General features: G+C 35.3%; 1 protein-coding gene across 4 annotated transcripts in view; it reads left to right on the plus strand.

Annotated features, from left to right (window-relative positions):
* Nucleotides 1-25,799, plus strand: part of LOC101894461 (uncharacterized) — a 237,184-nt gene that overhangs the window by 159,309 nt on the left and 52,076 nt on the right. For 2 of the 4 annotated variants that reach the window (XM_059124483.1, XM_059124484.1), the window contains 5 exons: nt 7,185-7,391; nt 7,522-7,682; nt 8,306-9,589; nt 18,246-19,770; nt 22,279-22,755. In XM_059124483.1, coding sequence (XP_058980466.1) covers nt 7,185-7,391; nt 7,522-7,682; nt 8,306-9,589; nt 18,246-19,770; nt 22,279-22,755 — 3,654 coding nt within the window. The remainder of the gene's footprint in view (nt 1-7,184; nt 7,392-7,521; nt 7,683-8,305; nt 9,590-18,245; nt 19,771-22,278; nt 22,756-25,799) is intronic. The other 2 variants (XM_059124485.1, XM_059124486.1) reach the window with 2 other exon arrangements.

Raw genomic sequence — 25,799 nt, forward strand, 5'->3', positions numbered from 1 at the left:
GAATAACCGAAGGTGACTTAGAAGCGGGGCTATAGGAGAACGTGCAACTATATACTCAATGTTATGACACAGGAGAAAAGGAGATCCCATTTTAAACTCTAAATATGAATTTTAAAACAATTCCGTGAAAAATATTGATAAAATCATCAAAATACCGAATGTCGGGTGATACAGTCATATATTGGGTTTATACGAAAACTTGGACTCATATAACTCATTTTCTGTACGAATCATCCTTCACAATGTAAACTATTACCTCAAAGTTCTACTTATCTTGGTTTTAATAGGCAGACAGACATTGTTAAATCTATGTAGAAATTTTTTTCTGACCTATATGTTCAGACGGAATGACAAATTCAACAAACACCTCTTTCCATGGTGGAGGTTATAAAAATATTGACGGCTGAGATCTATGGAAATATATATTTTGGTTTGGTTTTGTTTACCATTAAAACCATTTTATTAAGAGAGAACAGTTGGAAGCTTTTTTGTTTTTGGAAAAAATGATTTGCATATATACTTCAGTACTACTAATTGACATTCTAAATGTTCAAGGGGATTCTAAATGGCTTTCAATATATTATTTCAACACTGTGATGACGATAATGATTATTTATTATTGTTTGTTGGCGTTGCTGAAATTTCTAATTTTTCAAAATTGTTTATAAAATGATCTAAATGGCCGGTGTTTTGCATCTTCTATGAAAAATATGTTTTATTTTTTCTTTTGCATATTGCGCACACATTGATAGCGTGGTTTGAAATGGAAAATATTTGGAAAATTCTAGGGGACATTAAAGAAAAATTGTGATACATAAAGTTTTTTTTTATCAAAGATACGCCTCGAATCCAACGCATTAGATGTCTTTTGTTTAAGTTTGTCATCCCATTTGTAACTTCTTAAAAATAAAAATGTTAGAACCTACAAAGTACATATATTCTGCATGAGCTTAAAATTGTATGTCCAGTTAGCCAGTCTATCTGTCTCGCCGTTTATGCAAATTACTCTGGCTGCCCAACTAAACGAACAATGCCAATAAAATTTTTCTCAGATGTATTTTATGTCCGTAGAATTATAACTGAATCATATAGATACACATTTTGATTTAGCCCTTATATAACGCTATCTGCAGATTTAAGGTGTTTTGGGTTGTTTAGTCATCGTTTTCAACCGAATTTCTGCAAATGAGTTTGCGTTTCCAGTATGTAGATTACATCCTTGCAAAGAACTGTGAAAATATGTCCAAGCTTTGGTGAAGCCCCCATAATATTTAAGCTCCCAATATTCGATATTTTTCGACTCTAGCCACCACCGTTTTCTCTGGCAGATAATTCACCTGTGCGACGAAACTCACCCTCAAGCGAGTGAAAAACGGTCTTTGTGGTCCTTTTTTAAAATAAGGTTAAAAAGTCAATTTAAATAGGACCGTAGCAAGTCAAAATATTCCACAATGTTATTTGTCATAAAATTATACTATAGATCCTAGAAGACATCAGGAGTGTAAATCTTACCTAAACGCCATGAATTAAGTCATACGTATTGAAAACACATTTTAGGGTTAAAGCCGTGCTTTCTATGAGTATCCAAATGCAAATGTATCCAACAAAGCATCATTTTAGAAGTATGATGTTAAAGATATAAATATTCTGCATCAAATTCTACTATTAGTAGAAGAAATAAAATCTCTATTCCCACTATATATAAAAAACCAAAAAAAAAAAAAAAAAAAAAAAAAAAACAGAAAATATTCCCTAAATTTTTTGATTAGTTTGTCTGAAGGTGTTAAAAGAAAAAATACTCTACATAAAATTTCACTATAAATCCCGGAATATACCATACATCTAGGTACAATAGTTTTTATGAAAATTAAATTGAAAATGTATGAACTAAAATTGAAAATTATGTCTTCCTGCTGTTAATTTAACACGTATCCAATCCCTGTCAAAATCCTCCTATATGCTTCATTTTTTGGGAAAATTGTCAAAGGACGAATTATTCTAGATCAAATTCCATTGTGAGTCTCTGAACAACTGAAATTTGTATACTTGATAGGTACCATAAAAAATAGCATACATTTATATTTGGTTCTAAAAAAATTAATATTTTCAAAATTTGCTCCCAATTTTCATGTATAGTTTCACTGTAAAATAGCCAGACTGGGCTTGGAAAATGCGAAGTGAATTTGTTTCCGTTTTTAGGTGTTTTGGATTCTTAGGTCAAAATTTGTTACGGCCCTTATATATTTATGACCACATACAGGGGCACCCCTATAGTTTGAAATATATTTCTCAATTTTAAAATTGGACGGAGTTCCTTGGACTACATCCAAAATCATTGAAACAGGCAATGCCCTCTTGTGGGGATAACTTCGATTTCAAGTATTGTTTTATATTTTGGCCATGTTTTTCATTTTAATTTTGCCAAATTTTGACATTTTGAGAAACGTTATTTACGAAATATTGTCAATATTGTTTCAACTGTTGATACAGCTGTTATTAAAATCCCGAAATTCATTTTACTATTTAAATACTATATTTTTCCTCTTTAAAAATGCAATTCTAAAAACACCGAATGTCAATATTTAAGGAGTTATGGCCGCTATAAAATACCCTATCTTTGGTCTGTAATAATCTCATTGAAAAAAAAATGCTAAATATGAGAATGAGAACAAAATATGATATCCCCTGATTTTAGATATAGCAAGGGCGGCCTTGGCTTTATTTTTTTTTTCATGAATATTCAAAATGTTGACCCTTTGTGGGGGATGTACCAGAAAGATTGGACCGATATATCAAATCTTTAGACCAAATCTTGTGTTAATTGAAATAATGGTATGTGTGTAATATGAAGAGAACCGGATGCTTATTTCGGATTTTATAATCGTTTTGGCTATTTGAAAGTTTGACCCTTTGTGGGGGAGCTACCAGAAGGAGTGGACATATATATCAAATCTTCTCACCACGCTTTGGGTTAATAAAAATATTGTGATGTGTGCAATTTGAAGACAATGGGACTCTTACATCACATTCTATAGGAGTTATAATTATTCAAAATGTTGACCCTTTGTGGGGGAGGTACTTGATGGTATATTGTCGATATTATCCATTTTCGCACCTAACCTAGCACTGATGCAAATATCAAAATTGGATTAACCTTTCCTTTTCTGTGCAGTAAAATATTTTTTGAAAATTTCGACCTTTTGTGGGAGAGGTATCAGAAAGTGTGTACCGATATTACATATCTCCGAACTCGCATATCTCCGAAATCGCATTTGTTATCCGATTGAGATGAAATTTTCCAAACAATATTTGTTTGGCCCAATGACGAATCCTATTGAAATTAGTGAGAATCGGATCAGGGTTGGATATAGCTCTCATATATATCATTATCCGATATCAGCTTTATTGTGCACCAAATGGCTAATATCAGCCCAAATTAACTGAATCTTGGCAATTCCGACTGAATTCATGCTAGTAATATGTACTTGGTAGTATTTGGTGAAAATCGGTTCAGATATGGCTATAGCTCCCATACATATGTTTCATCCGATGAACTGAATCTTGGCATCCTAGAAACAACTTCAAATTTGGGGTTAGCGCTTTAAGTCCATCACATGCGTAATATGCATTCCGCAACAATGATGTTTGGTAACATATATCACATACATCCCAGAAATATCTCTGTCAAATTGTATCGAGATCGGATCAGATTTGGATATAGCTCCCATATACATCTTATCCGATATCAGGATCGATTTTTTCAAATTCAACCTAGTTTTTCCATTTGCTATGACCTGGTCAAACTTACTTGAGTGGAAGGTGTAAAAGGCTCTAACGCCATGTTTATATTATAAATTTTGACGGAATAACCTCCTTGGAATGGAATTTATCATTTTAACAATGTAAACGAAAATCCGTTTAAATGTTACTGCAAAGTTTTATTTATAAAATGTATTTGTTTTTTGTATTGCTTAAAAATCCCCATGATTTATTTCTTCAAAGAAAACAATATAGTTTTTCTTGGCACCAAGTGGACATTCCATACCCGAAAAATCGTTATCTTTTAGACTTTTCTTGGAATTTTCAGCGGTGGCATTTTTATGGCAATTTTTGTTCAGACATCGATTACATGCATTCAACCTTGATTATATACAACAAAACTGTATTATGTTAACAGCGGATTTCATTTGCCATGCATTCAGAGCCATCAGTTCCACAGGCAACAGATTGTTTGACTTGGATTTCCAAAAAAAAAACATATTTTGTTTTCTTTGACATTAATTTAAACAATAACAGCAGACCAACAAAATGGCAATTTGCCAGAGATTTTTCAACAAGAAAACTCAAATTCTTTTCGCAGTAAAAAGAAACCTCAAGTAAAAATGGAAACAGCTTTTGCCCGGCATGTCAGTTGGCGTTTGATCCCCAAAATGTTTATGGATCAACGGCATCATCAGCCATCAGTGAAATCGTCATCATTATCATCATAGCCAACAGGCATCAATTCAAACAAATAGTTCTTCGTTTTCGATTTCTTTTTTGTTTTTGAAATCGCGGCTGCGTTAACAAATTGAAGATGTATATCTAACAAATGTCCTTGAAATGTGCCCCATACCACCGGCCGACAGTACCAACCCCACCAAGCACACAGAACAAATGTATGTCACTTTTACCCACACTTACGATTACTTGGACCGACTAAAGAAAAAAAGAATTCATGGAGGTGGACAGCGCGACATTAAGTTTTCCCACTTTTAAGAAGATTTGTTTCTTATGTATCTCTTAAAAAAAAAACGAGTGTTACTCGATGATGCGTTAAATTTGTATTCGAATAAAAGATACACATCTATAGCGGCACATATGTATATATGTGTGTATACAACTGTTCTGTATAACACAGAACTAAAAAATATTTTCATGATAATCATCGAAAATTTATAGAAATTGTATGAAAGCAATATAAATAAATAAAATCTAGATGTTGATGCGAAAAAAATGCCAACTGTACAGCCAATCTTATGACATAACGGGAAAAATACTTGTCAAAATTTTGTTTTCAATTGACGACTTAAGACAGGTGATTTGAATTATATGTTTGAAATTGATTTATTTATGCAGAAAATCATGAAAACTATTTTTTAAGCTGAAAAACTAGCAATTCTGCAGTATCCAAGAGTCTTAAAAATTTGTGGGATTAGCGAGAATTTTGAAATATTTTCAAAATGATTCCGGTTTTTTGTGTTTAGTTTAAAACACCAAGCTAAAGTATGGAAAGTTCCTTTGGATTTATGGCTGTAATACTTAAAATAAAGGTAAACAAGAGAGCAGATAAAAAGGCATGTGTATAAAAGAGAGAAAGAGAAAATCCATGATAATATATGTATGGGTGAATTCAGTAGTAATTCAAGGCAGAGCTCAGAAATTCTTTCTCCAATTCGGGTAAAGAGCGAAACTCGCTTGAATTCGAGCATAAGTGAAAAAAGATATCGGGTATACGATATTTGGCTAAGCCACTCGAAAAAGAGCGAGTATAATATGCTCGTTTTTGAGTGGAAGTGCAGAGTACTCTTATAGTCTTTGTCAAACCGCTTTTTATTTTTGTTGCTTCAGAAAATGTTCTTGTTGTTGTTTTTGTAAACTTAGACAGCTACTTTTGGCCACTTAGATAGATTGAAAAAGCCATAATTACAATAGAGTTTGGTTTGAAAACGCCCACTAGGTCGACATACGACTTTGTGCTTTTTTAAAATTCTTACGAAAAAGGTATAAAAAAGTCGGGTCTAAAAAATTGATAATACCGATATCAATCTCTTTTTGATAGGTATTTTCATTAGCTTTCAATTGATATTTGTTTGAAATTCGTTTTTAATAATAGTTCTCCCCTTCAAATTTCCTGCCCTCACAAAAAAATTCCCAATCATATTTTTTTATTTTGGTGTAAATCGGTAACAAAAATCCAAATTTCTACTCAAAACGATGAGTTTCTTCTAATATTTTTTTCTGACATTATCGTTGGTATTTTTTGTTACAAATACCAAATTTTTCAAAAAATAAAATTCGTTAAAAATTCTGTTAAAATCTTTAAAATATCGACTGTAGGAAGTTGCCATTATATTGTGGTCTATACAAAGACGTGGACTTGTCATTACAATTTTCCAATACGAAACTTAAAAAAAAAACTCCGGTGAATAATGTAGCTAAAATCATCAAAATGCCGAATATAGGGAGATAACGTTATATCGGGGCTATATGAAAACCTGGACCTGCATAGACACTTTCTGGCTTTATTACCTATTAGGAACTTCAAATAAGAAATTTTAAACAATTTCGTTGAGTATTGTATCTAAAATCGTCAAAATACCGAATATATGGAGGTTCTGATATATGGGGCCTATACTAAGACGTGGGCCTGCATGCGCAATTTTTTTTAATAGGCTGTAGTACCCATTACGAATTTTAAATACGACATTTGAAACAACTCCGGTGAATAATGTCCCTGAAATCGACAAAATATCGGATGGTTTCGTTTTATGTCGGATATACACTACGAAATTCTAGTATGGATTTTTAGACAATTCCTTTGAAAAGTGTAGTCAAAATCATTAAAATACCGAATATAGGGAGATAACGTTATAGACAATACTCTTCCAGGGGGGTAAAGTACTCAGAAGGAACTCCTTTTGTGGATTTTCAGACAATTTAATTGAAAAAATTGGCTACAATAATCGAAATACCGATACCGAAATACTATCTTACCTATCGAACAGGGCTAAATCGTCTTAGAATTTTACGCTGATCAAGAATATATTTACTTCGTTATGTCTAAAATTATTACTTCGATTAGTAAAAAACGGAATGAGGAACTTAATATACCCTCCATGTATGGTGGAGATTATAAACATTTTCTTTTTATCACTGGCAGAAAACTCCTACATTTTAGGGGTTAGTATAAATATATGACGACAGTTTTTTTTTTTTTTTTTTTTTTTTTTTTTTGAAAAATTTTGTACTAAATTTTGTTCCATTATGAGTGTACAAATGAAATACATAGATAGACGCAACCTCTATGGTAGAATCTTATTGTGTGATGTTATGTGTAGCCTTTACTGTGGATAAATAAATGACAATTATATGAGCCATTTTATAATAACATAATAATAACATATTTTCTTTCTTTTTAACAGAAACCATCTTCCCACCTGTCTTCGGCAAGCGTTTGCAAGCCCAAGTCATGAAGAAGAATGAAAAAATTGTCATGGAAGTCGAGGTTACTGGTTTACCCGCGCCATCGGTCGTCTGGATGAAAGACGACAAACCGTTGGCTGAGGCAGGTCTATCGCAACATAGACTCCTTGAAAATGGCAATAGCCATACATTGATCATTGAAAGGGGTAAGTATTTATCAATAGCCAAGGCGTTTTAAAGCCTTTCTTACTTTTACACCTCCGCTACAAAAAAAATATTTTCTTTTTGTGATTATTAACCCATCCACCATTACCAATGTATACACTTCTAATTCAGGCCAAATTAGCGATTCTGGCAAGTACATGGTCAAAGCAACCAATGCTGCTGGCGAAGCCAAGAGCATAGCGGACTGTGCTGTTCTGGAACCGACGCCAGAACGCATGCAAGAGGTGGTCAAGACAGTCGTCTATGAGAGACCCGATGCATTCACCACTGAAGTAAGTTTGAAATTGAAAAGACACAACGCCTATCGATATAAATGAAATGAAAACGAAACAAAACGAATTGAAAAGCGATTCAAGTTCTGCCGTAATTTTTTTTAGCATAGCATTAATGATTATTGTTTAAACCTCCTTTTCTTTGGTAAATTTAAGAAAAATCAAATATTTTTTTATAAAACTTACTCCACCTACTAGTTTATGGTAAAAAACACTTTTTTCTTTATTTATTTTATATTTTCATAAAACTTATGTGTGTGTGCGTGTGTCTTCTTTGAACATGCACCTGGGTATACCAATGAAACTAACCAAAAAAAAACTATTTATCCATCCCATAACGAAACCGAATTGATCGACAATTTTGAAACCTGTCAATGTCTGAATGTACACAAATAAATATTGCATCCAATCAATTTTCGGATGTTACTTCCTGACCGAACAACCAACCACCAACCAACCAACAACACCATAAACCAAACCTGGATAACTCAACAACAAAACAAACATTAACTGTAACAACAACAAAAATTAACTCTCTGCCTACCTACGTGTGTCTGTGTGTGTGTGTGTTTCTCTGTAACTTTCCCATGGATGCAATGCAACAACCATCGACAACTTTACAGTTTAACAAGGAACCCATGTCGTTTGAGTCCCAAAAAATCGAAAGCCAAAAATCAAGCGACCGCCATGGCTTATCCGAGTCCAAAATTATAACTGAGCATCGTTGCACCACCGAGGCAACAATGCGTCTAGAACATAAGCCCAATTACTCCGATTTGCCTGATCGCCTGACCAGACCTAATGTGGATGTAACCGATCACAGTAGTCGACTGCCAGCAACTAATCCACTGGGTAGTGCGGTGCCACCACCACATTTCGGTGTGGCCACTCCCTTCCATCCATCGGCGCCGGCAGCTGTGGCGGCCGCCGTGGCCAAACCCCATGTCACCTTTGTGGATCCAAATGACACCGAACCCCAGTCCATCATTGATAGCGAGGAAAAGAAGACCTCATCCTTTGAATATTTCAAGAAGATCGATAAGGTCATACAAAGTGGCGCTCCCACCGACTCCCCGTACCAGAAACCCGAATCTCAGCCCGTATCCCTTACCAATGGCGAAGAATCTGTCGAAGACCGCACCTTGAGACGTGGTTCACCACCTCAAATGTGTTTTGTTCCCAATACCGAAAACCAAACGAAACCCAAAAATCCTCCAATTAATGAAAGAATCAAATTGTTGGAAGAAATGCCCGCCAACACCAAAGAACCACCTCATGGTGGTGTACCGATATTCCCACCCAAACCTGGTACCCCCAAACCTTCGCTGGAAGGTTTACGCATGGAGAAATTATGGAGCCCCAGTGCCACACATGCCACCGGCTTGGGTGGTAGCAATCACGATCTAAGTGCTCCCTCTCTCGTCAAGCAGGCCGCCAGGGGAGCTAGTCGCCCCAAGACGCCAATTGAAGACATCGATTTACAACCCGGTACTCCACCAGAAATGTGCTTTGCCCCCAAGGGTCCCCAAGTACAGCAACGCCAATCCATTGTTGAGACCATGGAAAAGATAATCGAAGAGAAGCTGATACAATCGCGGCCCTCCAATGTCTTGCCACAGTCCGTGCCCACCGTGCTACCCCTAACGCCTACCGACACACCACAGCAAGCACCGATCTATAAACCTCCCCCGCCAGTCGTTCCCCATAAATTGCAAACGCCCAATGAAAGCGATTACGAAAGTGATCGCTGGAAATGCAGTGGCAGTGAATCGGATGAGAATACATTACGCACTACATTCAAATCGTTCCAGGCCCCCGTTCACAAGACCAATGGTTACGCGGCCGACACCGAGGACAAACAGGAATCCTATTCAGCGACAGAGAATCGTTATCACCATGAAGATAAGGTTGGAATTGAAGCGCATTTGATACGCCTACAACATTTTTGGAATGTCTGTTTTATGTTATTGTTGTTCTTTCCTTTTTTTATGTACAAAATTTTTGTGTACAAAAATTGGACTTAATCGGAATGTGTTGGAAATTTCCATTTGTATTTTGTTGAATGTTTAATGTATATTTTGCGATGTTTTTTCTCTCCCCATCGTTTGAAGGACATTGTTGAGATTTGTTTTTTTGTATATAATATGTGTGTTACGTTACAGAGAAAAACTTTCAGGACATGGAAAACGGGCGTTAACACCGTTACCACTTTCAATAATAATTGTTTTTACAAATCATTACAAGATGTTGCCCAACAACTCTAAAATGAGAGCAAGTGTAGGGAGCAATTTTGACAGTTGAGTTGCTGAGAGTTTTCAAAAATGTCCTCTTGATAGTAAGAATTATTTAGTAGCATCAGCTGATTGAAAAACAGCTGTTTGTGGCCAATGTCAAAATGTTTAAAAATTTCAGTTAATAAGTATTCAGCATTGTAATATACCTTTTATAAACTATTTTTTTCAGCATTAATTTCATTTTTGAAACTATTCATAAATTGTGTGTTCTTTCCATTTTTTACTGAATATTATTCGACAACTTGTTTTCCATATTTGTTCGAGAGAGAGAGAGAGAGGGAGAGAGAGAATTCTCTCAGTACAAGTTAGTAAGCATTTTAATGAACAGTTTATCGTGCACAACTAATATAAACTAAAGGACAAAGAAGAATATAAGTTATGTTGAAGAAAGTTATATTATTTTGATAAAATTCTCATTAGGTCTACCAGTAAAAAATATTTCATCCCGACATGGTCTAATTCGAAATAGTTTAGATTTTTTCTAACCCATTTTATTGTACCATCTAAAGTAGAAACAAAGATGTCAGGGATTGAGATAGGAGAGCGTTCCACAGTGGTTCAGAATCAAAATTTCTTTCAATTCTTTATACCCTCCACCATACATGGTATGTAGGGTATATTAAGTTGTCATTCCATTTGAAACTTTTCGAAGTAATAATTATAGACAACAAAGTATGTATAGAGTTCGTAATGGGAACTACATTCTATAGCAGAAAATTGTCTATGCAGAGCCAGGTCTTCGTAAAAGCCCCATATATCGGTACCCCCCCCCCCCCCTATATTCGTTTTTTGTAATGGCCTATGGCAACAGTTGCCTATGCAGGTCCACGTCTAGGTATATAACGGCTATATTCGGTATTTTTAAGATTTTAACAGAATTTTTAACTGATTTTTATCAATTATTTTTTGAAAATTTCCAATTTTTTCCCAAATGATGGAGGATATTCAAAGTTCGGCCCTTCCGAACATACTGTTTTTTTACTCGTTTAACAGTTAAAATTATATTTGTTTGTTTTTTACAGACAGGTACGACTTTTTCAATATTTTTGTTTTCACAAAAATCAATTGAGTTATTGTTGAAAATATTTTTATCAAACCCACACAATCATTGATATTTTTATTTTTGAAATTTTCAATATAATGATACGTGTCGATAATAACACAATTTTAAAATTAAAATAATAACATTTTTGGCTTTCCTGTCAAAATGGGCACACAAACAATTTTAAAACGTCGCAAACAAATGCCGACTTTGACAATTAAAAAAAAAAAAAACAAAAAAAAATTAAAAGAGGCCATATGGATTTTTGGATAAATCTGAAAATCATTAGCCACCCAACTGGGAACAATGTTAAGCAGACTTTTTGTTGGGTATTTTTAAAAAAATAAATAAATAAAACTAAAACTGTACACACTAATATAAAAACGAACTTAAAATCGATTACGAAAATCCGACTCTTATTTTTCAATACCAAATTCTCTAACTACCCTGCAAATCAAATATCGGATCAGTATAGCCCACATATAACGGTACATCCCGATATTCGGTATTTTGATGATTTAGCTACATTATTCACCCGAATTATTTCTAAATTCGCATTCGAAGTTTGTAGTGGGTACTACAACCTTTGCCTAAGAATTTCGTATGCAGATCCAGGTCTTTGCATAGCCCCCATATAACGGTACCTCCCAATATTCGGCATTTTGATGATTTTTGCGATACTATTCACCGGAATCGTTTCAATTTCCGTATAGAAAGTTCGTAATGAATGCAACAGCCTATGGCCCAAAATTGCCTGTGTCGGTCCAAGTCCTCGTATAGGCCCCATAAAACGGTACCTCTCTTTATTTAGTATTTCGATAATTTAAGCGACATTATTCACCGGAATTGTATCAAAATTCGTATTTGAAGTTCCTTATAGGTACTACTGTGACAGCAAAATTCTTAATCAAGTCCACGACTTCGTGTGGCACCCATATAATGGTACCTCCCTATGCACGGTATTTTGATGATTTTACCGACTTTATTCACCCGAGTTTTTTTCAAATTTCGTATTCGAAGTTTGTAGTGGGTACTAGAGCCTATGCTTCAAAATTTCGAATTAAGGTTCACGTCTTCGTGAACCCCCCTTCTTTTTTACTTGTTTATTTTCTGCTTGTGAGGTAACATTTATTGTAAGCAAGCAAAAAAGGGATAAACAACAACTTTCACAAAAATGTTCTCCTTGAGAGCATTACAGTGAAAGTTATTGTAACTTTCCACATCAGAACTTCATTAGACCTTTATTTCGAATTTGGACTGAAATTTTGGTAAAAAATCAGTATCCGCATGACATTGCTTCCGAGTTCGTTCCGAAATGCCGTCCGTCAACTCTAATTTCCCTTCCGAATTCCCAATGAATATCCTTTTGGTTCGAAAGGCGGCTAAATCTTCAGACTTTCATCCGACTCTTCGGTCCAACAAAAAGTCAACCACTACATATAACTTTCGGTCAAAAGTTGGTCCGAATACGCATCCGAAATTAGAAGTTTTATCCAACCGAATTCGAACCGGAAATTCGGACTGAACTCGGACAGTTCGGTTCGCTAGGTAGTTAACGACAGAATTAACAACTAGTATCGATAACAGCGAAATTTTCAATTGCTTACAATAATGGCAATCAACGAAATTTGACCGAAGTTAAAGACGAACATAAAGTAGTCACTAAGACCAACCGATGTAAAAAATGTTGTTAACTTTTTCCTCATTTTTTTACACAAATTACAAATTTTCCTAAATATGAAAAAGTCCCTTTTAAAGGCAAGTCTCGAGTACATTTTCCAATATGTAGATCTATTTTCTTATTTCTTTATTTTATTGAAAATATTGAATATTGAAACAAAAATCAATGAGGACAAACATTTAGGATTCGGTCAGGGAAATTGATTTCTGAACCACTGTGCAGCGTAAGGTAGAGTATGTCCATCAATTGGGTTAATTGAAAGGCTTTATAGTTTTCTAAAGGACATTGATCTGCAACAAAAAATCACAATATAATTGAAAAACTCTTCCACATTAAGTATTAAAAATCGCCCACTTTAGTCGTTTAACAGGGTTTCATTTAGTTTTTTTTTTCCAGTATTGAGAGTTTGTAGCAGTTCTTCTCTCATAGTGGAAAATAACTCATGAAGGACAAGTTTTTGTTTACCGACACACATATCCTGTATTTTTGCATTTTGAATGTAAAGCTTTATTTATTTAAAATCCTATATAATTACATAACTATTTATATTAGTTAGAATTATTTTTGTATTACAACAACACACAAACCAACTAATCTGTGTACACTCCACGCAACAACCACAACATTTATGTATGATATCCTTTCCGTTTTTCCCCCAGTTCCCCAACACGTTCCCAATTCCTAAAATTGTTAACAAACTATCAATCTTGGATTTGAATGAATGCTTTAAACCTATGACTAATTTTTAATAATTGAAGCGTTTGTTTTATTATTGTTTTAACATGATCTTTAAGGGCTACGGTTCGTAAGTGTAGCTGAAAAGATTTAAAATGTCATACATTTTTTATTGATTTCGAAAATTCGAATTTCCATAATTTTCATTTGTTGTAAATGTAGTAATTAAATGCAAAATGTTGCATTTTTGTAAAATACTTTTAAGAGCACTCAACAATTATCGTAAATTAAAAGAAACACATATTTTAATTTTACTATATCTGTAATATATATTATTTTATAATTTAATTATAATTAAATAATTATGTGGAGCATCTAAATGTATGCTACAAAAATTTTAAAGATAAATTTAAAAAGAGTCATTACAAATACTCCTAAAATGATGTGTAAACTGGCCTTAATGGCTTTTCTATGCATTGCGATTCAAAAGTATGCGAAAAAAAACACCAAGACGAGTAAAAGTCAAAGAAAAAATACGAGAGTCAAAATATTCGTGTTTTCATTAATTTACATTTTCGAATCGACATACATAAACAGGGTATTTAAAACAAACTAATTTATTGTAATTCCTTTTAACCCAATCGCTGCGACGGTCATAAGTATTTTCAGCAAAATTATGCTCAGAGTTTTGATTATCACCGATCGCTGGGACCACATGGTACAACGTTCAATATACCTCCGCATCGAATGGGTTAATGAAAAGTATTCAAATATACGAACATTGGTCGTTAGATCCAATGAGTCTTAATATGGGGTATTTACAATAAACCAAAAATTTATTGTTTAAAAACCCATCCAAAATGTATACATAACCTCCATCTTGAAAAGGAGGCTATAACAATTTTGCCATTCCTTTTGTAACATCTCTATATATTCGTCGTAGACCCCATAAAGTATATATTCTCATGATCAGCATAAAATTCAAAGTCGATTTAACGATGTCCGTCTGTCTGTCTGCTGAAAGCACGATACAACCCACATTATTTGACGTAGAGCTTCAAAATTTGGTAAAACAATTTGTATTGTCTCTAGGATGGTTGGTATTGAAAATGCGATATATGGGTGCACGTTTTTGTATAACCCCCATATAACGGTACCTCCCGATATTCAGTATTTTGATGATTTTTGCCACATTTTTTTTACGAATATGTCTAAAAATTGGTATTTGTAGGGCATAATGGGTTCTAGCTCCAGTGCCGGAACATTGTACATATAGGTCCACGTTTTCGTGTAGTCAACATATAACGATACCTCCCGGTATTCAGTATTTTGATGATTTTTGCCAATTTTTTTACGGATTTGTCCAAAAATTGTTATATATAGTTCGTAATGGGTTCTAGCTCCGGTGGCGGAACATGTATATATGTAGGTCCACGTCTTGGTATAGCCCCCATATAACGGTACCCCCCGATAGTCTGTACTTTGATGATTTACACCACATTTTTTACGGATTTGTGTAAAAATTAATATTTGCAAGTCATACTGGGTTCTAGCTTCGGTGGCGAAACATTGCATGTATAGGTCCACGTTTTTGTTTAGCTCTAATAAAACGGTGCCTCCCGATATTCGGCATTTTGATGATTTTCCACGGATTTGTCTAATAATTGGTATTTGTAGTTCGAAATGGGTTCTAGCTTCGGTGGCGAAACATTGCATGTATACGTCCACATTTTCGTATAGCCCCCATATAACGGTACCTCCCGATATTCGGTATTTCCGTGATTTTTCCACATTTTTTAATTTATAATGGGATATAGCTCCGGTGGCAGAAAATTGAATATCTACCTCCACGTTTTCCTATAGTGCACATATAACGATACCCAACGATATTGTTTCAAATTAGGAATTTAAAATGATTTGGTAGATGACAATCCACGAAGTATAAAATAGTCTATCGAACTTCCCGTTTTGTTATTTAAAGTGAAACACGTTTGAATTCAGATACTTTTATATAAAAATGTTTTCTTTACGCAGTGGTGGAGGGTATTAAAAGTTCGGTCGGGCCGCAGAAGACTAATTCTCTCAGTACAAGGTACAGAGTAGTATTTACTGGGAAAGTCACCGTACAGATCTATTGTCCAACTACATATACTTGATTTAGCATTGCCTAATTTTATTCAATATATCTTGTTCCTCAAAAGGAACTACCTCGTTTTTCTAGTTCCTAAGAAGCAGAACTGTCAACAAATTTTTTAATATTCTTTCATATAGTGTAGGGTACGCAAAGTTTGTCAAGGTCGAATTTACTGCATTCTTTTTTTAATGCCTAAGAAAAACAAAAAGACAAAACCGGATAAAAAAATATTTATAAATATTTGCAAGTGCGAAGTATTACAATGACAATAAAAGAGAGTGAATACGATAGGAAAGTATCAATCGAGGCAAGAACAAAGTAACTATGTATACAGGGTGAGAAAAAAAACTGCAAAAAAGTCAAACGCCGTAATTTTTACATTTTTTTTTTAAATTTTATTGAATAAAAGCAAAAAATTTCGGAAATGGCATCAAATTTTAGAATAAGTTTTGATTTTGTTCGAATTGGTCACCTTTGGCATGAATTATGGCCTTCAAAAGGTCAATGAAATCGTCAAACGCTGCCCGAATATTGCTCTGCGGTATTTTGGCCAATCCCGCGCAGCGCTTTCTTTGGTATTTTTAGTGCCAACCTTGCTTTCCAAAATACTCCAGACACAATAGTCCAACGGATTGGTATCTGATTTTGGTGGCCATTGTGCGCTGGAAATGAAGCGAGGAACCACATTTTGTAACCTTTCTTGGGTGGCGCGTGCTGGGTGCGATGGTGCTGAGTCCTGTTGGAATGCCCAAGGTCTGCGGACAAAATGTTTGCGTGCCCAAGGCTTAAATACACCCTCCAGAATATTTTCAAGATAATATATTATACATTTATTCTGATGCCACTATCGAATAATACGAGCGGAGAGCGACCATCGGCTGTTTTGGCGGCCCACACCATCACCATGGCCGGCGCTTGAGATCTGGTGGCCAACCGAAGGTGAACATTTTCAGCTGACCTCTTTGGCAAGTAAACATGATAATTTTGTTTGTTTACAAACTGCTGGACAACGAATGTTTTCTCTTCGGAGAAAACCAAATTCGTCAGTTCACCCCTTTCGGCCAACCGAAGCAACTCTTCAGCTTTTTGAGTATATTTTTTTTTTGTAGCGGTGTAAGTTCTTGCACTCTTTGGAATTTCAATGGCTTTACACCGAGCTCATTTTTCAATATTTTTATTACGATAGCCATTTCTTGTTTTCCAGCCAAATATCACGCTTCAATTCCATCACGAATAACTTTTTTTTTCTGAAAAATTCTCACCAAAATGCTGTTGTACGCTTGTAAACAATATAATGTGCTGTCACTGGAATAATTTTAACAGCTGTCGGACGAGTGGCTTAGAAATGACAGCAGTCTGAAGTTGGTTGCAGTTTTTTCATCTCACCTTCCAAATCTTTAAAAGGGTTATTGAATTTGATTACGGAAAACCTAAATTAATATGGGAGCTTTATTGTAATCTGAATGACTTCCATTAAATTTCAAAAAAAAAAAAAAAAAAAAAAAATATATATATATATATATATATATATATTTAGGATTTCCGGAATCAAATTCAATATGATTTCAAATATAAATCATTCCAAAGCCGAAATACGCATTCAATAACGATAAAAATTGGTATGATTTATTAGAAGTATATTTGTTATGGTTTCAACTGCCACATCTGCATAGTAGAGTAGGGTCCCCAACCGACTTTAGTCCATTCCTTAATGATTATTTATTCATCGCCATGTGCTGGTGGTTTACAATAAAAAATGAGAACTTGTGAGTAGGTACTGGGCTCTCAAATAAAACAATAATAATACAATTACTAGTTTCAATATTTGTAAGGTAAAATTTGTTGCGTCCATTTTGATTTCAAATTTGAATAAAAAATGCGGTTATATCACTAAAAATGTCATCCTGAGAAATTAAATCCAAAGCGTTTGGTACTATTCAAATGTACCTTGGATCGGAAAATATTGTGCCCTTGTTCAGAAAACAGATTTTAATAAAATTTGTCGTTTTGTCTACAATATACACTGTGAATGGTTGCACAAGAATGCCTGTAAAGGTCAATAAAATATTGTATAAAATAGATACTTTGCACTACTCCAAGTTTACATTTATTAAAGATATGTAATACAGCTCCTACATGCATATATGTGTACATACTTAAAAAAAAATATAAATATGTTTCATGTCATAAAACCACACAAAATAAATCGAAAATTCGAATTTCCTACAATTTGAGATTATTGTGAAATGCTATAAAAAAAAACACTTTTTATATTCGAATTTTCATTTATTACCCCGTTACATTAATAGAAAAAAAAATTATGGAAAATTCGAATTTTCGATAAGAACAAAACATCGAACCATACTTGATTTAGAGATAAATCAATAAAGTGACGATAATCTTAAATTTTTGAGAGAAATAATACAAATCGGCAGCTGCGTTCCCTGGCTCCTAAATGACGATTTCCGTTTGTTTTTTTTTTTTTTTGTATTTATGTTTGAATGTTTTTAACCAACGGCATGTTTTTGCCCCCCCCTCAAGCCTCCAAACACTTTTTGTGTAAATATTTATAATTAATCCACACTTGTTTAGACAACCATCTCTTAACAATTGTAATTTAAAACTAATCGTTAATGTTAGATCATAAGTACATACATATGTCTATGTTTGTCATTGGCTATCCGATTTTTACAAACACACATACTAAATTTTACATCTCTCCTTTTCCTTTGTTCAGGGTTACTCTGTAACGTCCATGACCAAAAATGTCTCCTACAACATGTCATCGACCAGTGGAGGACCCAAACCTTTTGGGGCCGAACCAGCCACGCAACAACCCGCTGGCTATAGGCCCGTTGCACCACCAAGCCCAGTACCGGCCCAACGCAAAACCCCAGCTGCTGAATACAGCGACTATTGCAGCGAAGTTGATGAACGTTTCCGTTCGGTTTCACGTGCTTCCGATAATGAAATCAAGGGTTACCGTGTGGTCTATCCACCCACTCCCAAGCCAACCATCAACGGCCATAAATCTCCTGTTGTGGTGGTGACACCATCACCCATGGAATTTGAACCAACTCCACCCACAACGGGCCCATCTTATGCAGCTAAGCCCAAGTTCGAGCAACCTCGCCAATTTGGTGGCTATCAGGCTCCCAAGACCCAATTTACCCCAGCCCAAAATCAACAGGTCTTCAAGCCCAAACCAGTGGCTGCCAAATTCTTGGCTGCTGCCGCCCAACAACAGCAGCAATTCGCTCCACCACCACAACCCATACCCAGAGATTTCCATCAACAACAACCACGTGGTGTGGCTCCACAACCGGGCATGTATTACAATGCTGTAGCTGGCTCTCCCATGCATATGCCCCATATGGCCACCGAGACCAAGAATTCCATGCAAATGAAGGAGTCCTCCGAGTCGTGCCAACGTGTTGTCAACATGCAACAAACTCAGCGAGTTATGCACTATGACAACCAGAACTACAACAATACCAACAACAATTTGGGATACCAATACCAACAACCCATGGAACAATTCCCACCATACAGCCCCACACCCTCGCCACGTGCCACTCCCGGACGCCAACGTGTACCACCACCAGCTACACCCACTAAATTCGTGCCAGGCAAATTCCACGATAGCGGCTATTCGAACGAAATCGACAAGGTACGCATTGCTCCTCTCTGGACTCCAATGGGACCCTCAGGACCTTTGCGCTACCGTCACGTGGAGGCACCCAAGTCACGCTCCACCAGTTTGCCTCGCTCCTATGAACGTGTACTCTCACCCATGGAATTCGACAGGGGACCAGAAATGCCCACCAAAATCCGCGTTGATGTTGAGACCATTCGCCGCGATCGTGCCAACAACATTGGCCAACAGAATCGCACTCAATCCTTGAACCGCAACTCGTCGATGCGTTCAAATCAGCAATACTATCAAACGAACTCTTACGACCAGGGTGGACTGCCACAGACATATCCCCGTGATGGTGGCTACAATGCCGCCAACAGCTGGCAATCCCAAGCCGAACACCAGGCCAAGAGCATGAGCTCATCGTTCATGCAGAAAACTCAGAAATTCAGCGAAAACATCAAAGAAGACATGCACAAGTACAGCAGCAGCAGCACCAATACATCGAACCTAGTCAATGGATCTGGCTCACCAATGGGCTTCCGTCCCGGTTTCCAGAGGGCACCCAGTGAAGGTGACAACAGGCCACAAGCTTATCACGATGAATCTCGGGTATCTCAATACGGTAAGTAGATGTTTTTTGGTGTTTCATGTTTGACGTTTTGCGTTTTCCCTTCCTCCCTTCGTTTGTTCGAAGTTTTCTTTTTGAGTTTTGTTTTGCGTGGCTTTTTGTACTGAGCAAATCCTTTGAACCATGTTGAGTGAATTTGTTGTTGTTGTTATTGTTGTACATATATGTTGTGCATACTATGTTTGGAATTTTTTGTGTAGATGTTTTTTGGAACTATTAATGGCCCCGTGGGGCTAGGTAAGCGTAACCGTGTTTGAGAAAATAAAATTAAAACTCAAAGTAAATTAAATGTTTAGAACCTGTTAGCACCTGTGTTTAAAATTGAACGAAGTTATGTCATCAAATCTGTATATTCGTTGTAGTGATGTCAAATACATTCTGTAAAAATAAGAAGAACTGACAGAAAGAGAGCCACAAATAGGTTCAGCACGTAGAAACATGATTTTATAGATTGGCATTTATACGGAGAAAACTTTCCAATTGTCTTCTTCATTTCGAAGACCTTTCGGAGGCCTTGTATACATAGAAGAGGACCTTCCCTGAACCATCTTCTACAGGCATTGTTAAAAATAACTTTGATACATAATAGCCAGATAGGATTTCTGTCAGGTGTCCATCACGACTTCTATGAAAAGAAGTCCTACCACAGACCTGCAATATATGAAAGACTTTCTGCAGGCCGTCAAAACATAGAGGAACTTGTATAAGACTTCTATACATATGAGATCTTACACAGCCCTTCAATAAACCTAAGACCATGTAAATATGGAATATATAAAATATAGATTACCTTCTCCGAGTCCTCAATATATAGAGGACCTTCCACAAACTTCTATACATAGAAGACTTTGCAGACATTTTCATTATAAAGAAGACCTTCCACGGGTCATAAATACAGAGAAGACCGATATTCCAAGACATTCTTTCCAATGACTTCTACGCTAAAAATTTCTCCACGGACCTGCACTGAACACCTTTCATGGGGCTTCCCCTTCAAGACACCTTCAAAAACTTTAGAGATTTTACAAAAAATTGCTCTGCGGTATTTTGGCCCATTCACGGCGAAGCGCTTGCTTGAGGTGATCGGCACTTTGGTATTTTTGTAGTGCCAGCCTTGCTTTCCAAAATACTACAGATATAATAGTCCAACGGATTAGTATCCGGAGAAGGTGCAAATTTTCAGCTGACACTTGCCAAAGAGGCCACGATCATTTTGTTCGTTTACAAACTGCTGGACAACGAATGCTTTCTCATCGGAGAAAACCAAATTCGGCAGTTCACTTTCGGCCAAGCGAAGCAGCTCTTTTGAGTCTTTTTTCTTTCTGTTGCGGTGTAAGTTCTTGCACAATGGCTTTACCCCGAGCTCAAAATATTGAAAAATTATTTGTCGCGAGCCATTTTCGGCCACTGCGACGCGGGTTTCGATCAAGTCGCCTCTTTACTTTTCGAACCATTTCTGCTGATGTTGTTGTTTTCTTCCGTCCACTTCCTTGACGTCGGGCTACGCTACCAGCATCACGGCAACGAATTCCATCACGAATAACTTTTTTTCTGGAAAATGCTCACCAAAATGCTTTGGTACGCTTGTCAACAATATAATGAGCTGTCACTGAAATGATTTTAACAGCTGTCGGCCGAGTGGCTTAGAAATGACAACAGTCTGAAGTTGGGTGCAGTTTTTTCATCTCACCCTGCATTAGTCTAGCAATTGGAGGGTGCCTAAAAGTATGTTATGAAAATGCTACATGTAAATTTCAGTTTCACCACCTTTAAATGCATAGGTTAATTTCTACAGGCCTTCTCCGGACAGAATTTTGTACATTCGTGATGCCCCTTCAAGCCAGTTCTTGCTTACGTAAACTTCTGTGGGAATATCGTTAATTGTAAATGAGAAATGTTTAAAAGAACCCCTAGTCCCTTGTTACTCTCCCAGATATGTTGTTAGAAAATGTTTTTTAAATTCAATATTTAACTATTAAAGAATTGCTTCTCAAGATCTCTCTTTTATCGAGAAATGTAGAATGAATTCTTTAACAGTTCAAAAAATATAATTTTTGATCCATTGAAATTTATTTTAAGCTTTGCATTCTTTTTTTTATAATTAACCCTAACTGCTTTATATACTATTTTTTCAAAATTCAAGCTTAACACACACACAACAACAACCCTGCAATGGCTCAAAGGATTTGGCTATAGAAAAAAGCGCAATTTTTTATATTCCCTGGCCGTGATTTCCGAAATCATGCAACAGGAGTAAATTGGTTATTATTTTTGGTTTTGGTTTTTTGTTTTGAAGTTTCAAAATTCTCTTTTTTTACTGCTTGAACTTTTTTTACATAACCTTTGTTAATTTATTATTATTTTTTTTAACTTAACTTTTTATACAATACAAACAAAAAATTCTTTATAAAACAACAACAAACTGTATTGCAAAACATAATATGATGTTATATATTGTCCATTATATGTCGTATGTTCGTAACGAAAATCCCGTGAAACCAGGTACCAAATGTGTTGATCCCAATACTGGGTTGGTTTATTTTAAATATGATTTTGGTTATGAATTTGGTATTCTATTTCCCGGCGAGGGTCACAAATTTGTGGCCAGTCAATGGAATAAATCAACTCTACCGACCAGCCACAAACAAAATTTTCCCAAAGTAACTGGACGCAAAAATCTCTACCCCTTGGCTGGAGGACGGGACTTAGTAATACCCGTACAACATGAACGCACTCATATCACACCATCTCCTGTAAATGGCGGCTACTATTCGGATACAGATGCTGCTGCCGGCCATTACAGGGGTGGTTCGTCGTATAGATCGATAACACCAAATCTAACGAGTCCATCGCCATCGTTTGCCACGAATAGACTAAAGAAACGTTATAGCTTACCGAATACCCAGGCAATCGACATAAACATTGATCGTTTGCACAGTGGGGATTCGTTAAATAATCTATCTAGTTTACCATTAACAGGTTTGTTTGATAATTAAGATTCAATCGATGGGCTTCTTGATGTTGTAACAAACTGGAAAATGAAAAAAAAAACACTGAAAATTTGATGTTGTGTTTAAATAACAAATTATTGCAACAGAAAAATTGAATTTGAAATCCGAGAAAAGCTTTTCCCAAAAAACAAGCTTCATTTCTAAACAAATTTCATCAATTTTCATATTTTCCCCTCAGATGTTCATAATAAGACCCATTCCCAATTTCCCCTCCCCAAAAAAAATGTATGTTCCTATTTCGATGTGATAATATTGATGTATATAAGAAAAATTCCTTCAAAAATCCATTCCCCAGTTTCCAAACTTTTATTTTCAAAATAATCCCATTAATTGTGCTAACTTCTATTTAAGTAAAAAAATAAAATTATGGATTTTAGTAGTTTTTGGTGCATCCATACCAAAAAAAAGTTATTTGATGTGCTATATCGACTATTTGAGGAATTTTGAAACCCTGAGTGTTTTTTTTTTTTTTTTTTTTTTTTTTTTTGAAAGCTAATCGCAAAGAACTGGGTGAGATAATAAAACTGCAACAAAGTCAAATGCAATAATTTTTACATTTATTTTAAATTTTAGGAAATAGCACTAAATTTTAGAATAAGTTTAGAAGAATAATAAGTTGGTAACCTTTGGCACGAATTATGACCTTCAAATGGACAATGAAACCGCCACACGCGAGACGAATGTTGCTCTGCGGTATTTTGGCCCACTACCGACGAAGCGCTTGCTTAAAGTTATCGACATTTTGGTATTTTGTAGTGCCAACCTTGCTTCCAAAATACTCCAGACACAATAGACCAACGAGATACAAAAGATTTATTGACATTTAAATACTGGAGTGCTCTAACGATAGCCACTTGTGGTTTTCCAGCCAAATATAAAGAAATCACACTATCACGAGAAAAATCACCATCTAATGTCTTCTTTTGTTGCGAAAAAACGTTTAATAATATATAATAATAATTATTTTTGGAGAAAGTTAACATTTAAATTTGTAAAGGCTTCTTTCGTTTTCAACTCTAAAGAAATGGATTTTGCATTTCTGTAACTGTCGGTTTTCTTATAACTCGAAAGAAAGCGGAAATATTTTTAATACAAATGGGATTTACCAAAATTCGGTCACATGCTTTTTAGCCGTCAAGTGGTATTGAAACAGCGAAAGTATGGCAAAAAGTTCAGGAAATGTAACAAATTTACGATTTGTATTCAAAATTATGTCAAAACAAAATAGGTTTATATATGTACTCATTTATTCGCTGTATTTTAAATTATATAATATCAATTGAATAAAAAACGTATGGCGTACTTAAGGTCGGCCTTGATTCGTTTGCATTTTCAACGGCCTTTGAATAACTAGAAAAAACTGTTTTTATGCCTCCGAAAAATTACAACATTCGCCATACGTTGTCTTCTAAAACAGCTGATTTAAATTTTTTTTATTATTTCCAGTTTTTTAGATACTGTAATAAATACAATACGTATCATGAAACAAAATGTGTTTACACTTTCATGAAATTACATACATCAAATTCCATGGGAAGGGTAACCCTGGAATCCCAAAGCACAAATTGCAAAACGTTGGCACATTTTAACTTAAATCCTAAAAGTATGCTTCGATTATTTAGAAATATGTTTTACCATGCAAACAATAATGCTAAAACAGTGCTATCATACCCTACAACGCTATGTGTTAGAGGTATTACATGTTTGATTGGGCCAATAAGTATGTAACACCTCGAGATATTGAACCGAGACATAGGAAACTATGTATGGGTTTTCCTATCTCGCCGAGCTGAGTCGATCTAGCCATGCCCGTCCGCCTGGCCATATTAATTTGTAATAAAGCTACAGGTCGCAATTATGGCCGATTCTCACTAAATTTGCATGGACGTGAACTTAAGATCAGAATAGCAGCATATTATTGCGGCAGATGATCGCAAAATATTTAGGAAATGGAGCAAATTTTTTAAAATTCTTAATTTTGTAATTGATGAATTTTGCATGTAACAGAAAAAGACAATTTCCATTAAACTGGGAATATTATTAATTCCAGCGAAATCATAAATACACGAAAATGTCGCTTCCGACCGTTACATTGATACATATAAAATTTCATTTATCAAAGAGGCTGGACTGATTTTGACAATTCTCACCAATTCATAATGGCCTTTTGACAGAACAGAAAAGAATTAAATCTATAAAAATCGCATAAAAATAGGCTCATAAAAAAGTGACTACTTTTCTGTAATATTTTGTGATAATTTTTATTTTTTGTCATATTTTTACCACAAGAGATTTTTTCCATTTGACTTCCAATATAGAATTGTACATTTTGCAATATTTTTTTTTCCTTACAACACTATGTGTTGGGGGTATTATATTCAAATCGCAATTATAAGCACCAATAGACATGGAATTTTTCATGAGGTTAGAATTTAGGAAAGCGCTAAAGCATAGCATTTTGGGTAGTCGTCGGATATTATTTAGCTGGAAAAATGGACCACAATTTTGTATAAAAGATAGCAAAATTAGCGAAATCACAAATTCACGAAATTGTATCAAATTTGGAGAAGATCGGTTCAGATATAGATATAGCTCCCATATATATGTTTCATCCGATTTGGGGTCCCCCACATGCGTAATATGCACTCCAGAAGAATGATATTTGGTACCGGATATCAGATGCTGGCCGAAAATGCCTCTGTCAAATTTTATCGAGATCGGATCAGATTAGGATATAGCTCCCATACATAACTTTATCCGATATCAGGTATATTGTGCACCAAATGGCTAATATCAGGAATTACGACTGAACTCATCCCATAAACTAGCACTTGAGATTTCGGTTTAAATCGGTTAAGATATAGCTGTAGCTCCCACATATATGTTTAATACGATTTGGGTTTTAAAGTATCTCACATTCGTAATATGTATTCGACAACAATGATATTTGCTACCAGTTATCAGATACAGCTCAGAAATATCTCTGCCAAATTTTATCAATATCGTTTCAAG

The sequence above is a fragment of the Musca domestica genome, unplaced genomic scaffold (genome assembly GCF_030504385.1).
Source record: "Musca domestica strain aabys unplaced genomic scaffold, Musca_domestica.polishedcontigs.V.1.1 29, whole genome shotgun sequence".
Lineage (NCBI taxonomy): Eukaryota > Metazoa > Arthropoda > Insecta > Diptera > Muscidae > Musca > Musca domestica.